Raw genomic sequence first — 5,106 nt, forward strand, 5'->3', positions numbered from 1 at the left:
GACCATGGGGTTGTATATGACAGGAATTGGAAGATACGAATAGAGGAGGATGGTAGTAGTAAGGCATGACACCCTGTCTTTGTACTTTAATTATGACTGGCAAATCAGTTTTGCAATGACTGCTCATCTTTAGAAACCCAAGCAAGCTTCAGCTGAAACTGCCTCAAAGTCACGTAGCTTGTAGAGAACAATAAGCTTGTACCATACATACCGGTGTTTTAGTTAATTCAGGTTTTTTTCCTCCTACTTCACTGTATATCTTGTGAAATATGAAGGGTATTTATTTCCAGTCTGGAATTTCACAAAGGCTGGCGCATCCAGTGAAAGAAGCTTTGTGCAAAGATACCTTCTGGGGGTGTCTGCTGTAGGTTTGGGATTGATCATCTGAACAATACTGAGCCAAATGAAGGATGCTTAGTAAAGAAAAACTGAAGGTGGGCATCTTGGAGAATTTATTTTTCAACAATCTTTATCTTTCAGGCTATGGTCGCTTGCTATCCTGGGAATGGAACTGGGTATGTTCGTCATGTGGACAATCCAAATGGTGACGGGCGCTGCATCACCTGTATTTATTACCTGAATAAGAACTGGGACTCCAAGGTGAGTATGCCATAGGGCTGAGGCAGAACATGAAGGAAAAACTACTTCAGAACCAGAACTTTGGAGCTGTCATTTCCTTCTGTGAACTCTGAGCTTTTGAACAGTTGGTCCATTATTCATCTCTACATTTATTTTCTTGGTGTTTATGGCAACCCTTTGGAAGTAAGAATCTGAACTGTTTCCTTAGCATTCTCTCTCCCATCCCACACACATACTGTTTTGTTGCTGTAGGATAAAGCTTCTAAGCACAGGGCTGCTTGCTCTTAAGCTTTGTTTAGAGGAAAGAGCAACATAGCACTAGAAAGAAAAACATAATCCACTAAATAAGTGGATTCTGGGAGCAGAATAAAATGACAGTCCGAATTTGGGACTACAGAGTTCTTGATGCTGTTCCTTCAGGCTAATCTACAGAAGATCTTCAGGCAGTTGCCTCAGTTTTCTTACTTATGAACTGATGGGTCTTAATAAGAGGAATGAGCACGTGGCTTGGTTTGGCATCTCCATCTTTGACTCTACCAGTGGGTCTTGTGACAGGATGGTGCTCTTGTTTCTCTGCCTGTATTACTACAAGGCAATAAAGTCAGCCTTGAATTTACCATACCTTTAAGTTAAAAACAAAATAAGGGTTTGCAAAATTGCAGGATGTCCCTTTACACTTCTGTTTTCATAATGCAGCACAAACCATTCACATGGATTATCTATTGAAATTTGCCTGATGTTTTTTCTGCCTCTCTAACCTGTCTTCGCAACTTTAGGTGGATGCTTTTTAAGCACACGTAAATGCTATGAGTCCTCAAAAGTGAGTTCAGGTTTAGAGGCAATGCCACTGAAAAATGCACTGTTGGAGAAAAACACATTCCTTTATGGAGGGTATGACAGTGAAATATCTCAATGTAATAAAATGAAGGAGGAGATGTGGGCGGAAATGCAAATATCTAATTTATTTTGCACGCTGCACTCTCATTCTAATAGTGAGGAAGCAACAAGTGGACACTAAGCTAACTGAAATCCAGGACACTGGTGGAGAATATTATGTGGGTGTGATGGTAATTTTAGGCAAATGTATGCCAGAGGAGGTGCAGTATAACCATGCTGGCCTTTGAAAGTAACCATGTTGCTTTAAGCCTGACCTAATAGTTTCTTACTGAGATTTGCATGCCACGTGGAGGTACTAAGTCAGGTCAGTGTTGGGGTGATACCATCTTCCCTGCACTCTGTGGTGCAGCCTCCAAAGCCTGCAAAGAGCCCCCTCCCAGCACCAGGGAGAAGGCAGAGTTCATCTGCATCTTTTAAAGTTTTTACAGTGTGTGCAGATCACTGGACTTTTTCCCTGAAACTCATGGCACGTGGAAAGAGAAATGATGTGGTAGAGAAACCAGGCCATGTCACAGGTAAAGAAAAGGCTGGCTGGGAGATACAATGCATTTGTGACAAGTTTATTACAAATCCAACAGTAGAACACATTTCAGTCTTTCCAGGGTGTAAAGGTTAACTCCTGTATGATCAGATGCAGGCTCTGAAATACCATGAGCAGAATCTAGGAATTGCTGGGAGGAGAGTCTGATCTCAGGCTGGTCAGGTGGAGCAGCTTTTCCTGCCTTGTGGTATTCACTGGTTCTAGAGATGTGACTGGGGGCTCAGAAGTTTCCCAGTGTTTCTTACAGGGCTAGTGTTATCTTTATCATGGTTCATTTACTTTAGTTGGATGTTTATGCTGAAACATTACAAACTGGTTGGGAAAATGGAGGTGGCTAGGAGATTCGGTGTATGGTTTTCCTTGTTGTCATGTAGCTATCTTGGTTACCATTAGATGTTTATTCGCCATTTGAGTGCTGAGGAGGGAGAAAGAGGTCATTGTTTGTATGAATCTGTGGATGTTTATATGTGTAAAAAGCAACCTTTCCTTTTCTTTCAGCTGCATGGTGGAATTCTTCGGATATTCCCAGAAGGAAAGTCCTATGTAGCAGATGTTGAGCCGATTTTTGACCGATTACTTTTTTTTTGGTCAGATCGAAGGAACCCACATGAAGTCCAGCCTTCTTATGCAACCAGGTAAGCAGCATATTTGGTATTGATACTTGGTCAGGAAAAGACAAAGCATCTCTTCTGTCAATACTTGTATCTAAAATTAATGGCCATCGTGCATTTGTTTAAATACACATGTGCATAAAAGATAGCTAGATTTTGTGTGGATTTTCTGTTTTTGAGTCACTGGGAATTGTCTCATCAAATGAGGAAGAACAAGCTTGAATGATAACTTTCCTTGTGTGATGGAAAAAAAGCCCCTTTTACCATTGACAGGAGAAATCTTTCAAGCCAGGAATAGCTGTTTAGCTAGGAGATGCTGTATTATACTTTTGCCCTTGTAACACTATAGGGATTCTTGGGGCTACAATCTGTCAACAGGCTACGAAAAGCTGATGTGACGCAGGGCAACCCCCAAGCTGCCTACAGGCATTCTAGAACAGAAAAACATGCAAAGGTCTGTAAGCTACTTTTGCCCTCTGTTACCAGGGGCTGTGCACCCATTCATGCCTCCAAGCAGAAATTCTCACCTACATTTCTATCTTACTTGATAAAATACACATTTAAAAGACTTGTCTATAAAGATGTGTCATTTGCATCATTTTTAATCTACTAATCCAGTTTTATTTTTTGCTTTCTCCATAAGTGTAAAACTCCAGGGTTCTATTTTAATAGCAAAAGCTGAAGCAAACACAAGATTTCTTTCTTTTATAGATATGCCATGACCGTGTGGTATTTTGATGCCGAAGAAAGAGCAGAAGCCAAAAAAAAGTTCAGGAACTTAACTGGTATGATTCTTTTAAAAGTGTTCACCAGAAAGAATTAAATGCATTGTGTTATTTCTAAAGTCAGAGACAGACTGCGAATAACTCTGTAGCTAGATGGGTATGACAGTAGTTTTTAGAAAGCTTTTTCATCTCTAATCACTAGTCAGTTATTTTATGCGAAGTGGAAAAGTTGTGACAGAATGGCCTCAGTATCCTTGGTGAGCATGATAGGGAACATGGGAGAGCTGGTTTCCTAATTTCTCTCCTGAATGGCTGCTGAGATTTTGCCCTGCTCTAGGTGGCTAGTCACTGGGAGTCTTTACGCTCTTCTTTTGTTATTTGGGAAGTATATTTTGTCTCCTCCAAACCTGTTTATCACAAAGTTGTGAGACTTAAACAGTTTCATGTTCTCTAAATGTTCTGGCTGAATACGGTTTGTATTCTGTATTAATGAAGAGCAGTTGGGGCCTGCAGTAATGCAAAAGATTTTGTCTTTAATTTATAAGTAATTTCTGAGTGGGGATATTCATAATGACCTTGGAATCTATAGACTGAGCTGGAAAGAAACTAAGTTTAGATAAGTGCATCTTTTGGCAGGCAATTGCTAGAGTAATTGTGATTGTGGTGCACTTCAAGAGCTACCTGTATTCAGCTTGGTCTCACAGAGATGTTTGTGTAGAAGCCCAGAAAGAGGTGACCCCAGCTTTCCTAACAGCAGCCACACTGCCTGCTACTGTAGTAATGGCACATGAGTAATGCACTGAGTTGTCCAGATGTGCTTCGACAGTCTACCTGGGGCCATGCTCAAAGGTTTGCTGTTTGGAGCAGTTTAAGATCTGGTCTTCAGGGACTGCCTCAGGCAGTTCCTCAAAATACAGTGTGGAGAGAATTTGTCTTAAAATGTGTGCTATGCAGCTGGGGACCAGCAAAGTCGTCATCAAATGTTTTTCAGAACAGACTGTTGTCATCTCTGTAGCTGATATGCAAAGCAAATACTGGCTTCAGCCTTTAAAGGGATTGTGAACAAGGGGCCAAGGGTGGGGGGAAAAGCATCACAGATCTGGTGTCTGGAAGTTTATTGGGCTACTTAAATACTGTGTGAGTCTTCTTCAGTTTCAACAGGCAAATGCACAAAACCTTGGTATGACTATCTCATTAACATGCTGTGGATTCATAGAGCATTTCAGTCCATGTAGTGAATTCTGAAATGGAAAGTGCTGTCCACTGAAAACAAACTAACTTTATTATGTTTTTTGAGTTTTCAGATGAATGCTGTCATAACCCTTTGGCTTAACTACCTCTCCTTTTTTATCTTTTCAATGTAGACGCAAGGAAGAGAGAAGCACCCCTTAATGAAGACTAACCAACTGTTGCTGAACTCTTTGTGAGGAAATAAGATTCCCAAAGATGACTTCCATTTCCAGTGAACAAGGGCAAATTCTTGTTATGCACAAGAAGGCACTGGTGGTGTCTAGTATGTGCATCTTATACTGATGGTACTTAAGGCAGCCTTCTGTCATGCCTGCATCTGGCAGAAGGAACACTTGTTTTCTCTTTGCCTTTTGCTGGAAAAAGTAACCAGGGTTAAAAAAAAAATAAAATCACTAAGCCTAGTGGTAGTGGCTCAGCCAACTGGCTTTTGATCACTCTTGTAACCAAGATAATGGTCATTGGAACTAGTGGTAAAAACCTGAGTCTTATTTGCACTTTGGGG

General features: G+C 40.9%; 1 protein-coding gene across 1 annotated transcript; it reads left to right on the top strand.

Moving 5' to 3' along the window:
- Window positions 1-483: 483 nt before the first annotated feature.
- On the top strand, window positions 484-5,096 carry EGLN3 (egl-9 family hypoxia inducible factor 3). Its single transcript, XM_026849729.1, has 4 exons — window positions 484-600; window positions 2,516-2,652; window positions 3,340-3,413; window positions 4,718-5,096. Exons 1-4 carry the CDS (start codon window positions 484-486, stop codon window positions 4,753-4,755), a joined length of 366 nt encoding a protein of 121 aa, XP_026705530.1. The 3' UTR covers window positions 4,756-5,096.
- Window positions 5,097-5,106: the final 10 nt, after the last annotated feature.

The sequence above is a fragment of the Athene cunicularia genome (assembly GCF_003259725.1).
Source record: "Athene cunicularia isolate RWA chromosome 5 unlocalized genomic scaffold, athCun1 chr5_part1, whole genome shotgun sequence".
Classification (NCBI taxonomy): domain Eukaryota; kingdom Metazoa; phylum Chordata; class Aves; order Strigiformes; family Strigidae; genus Athene; species Athene cunicularia.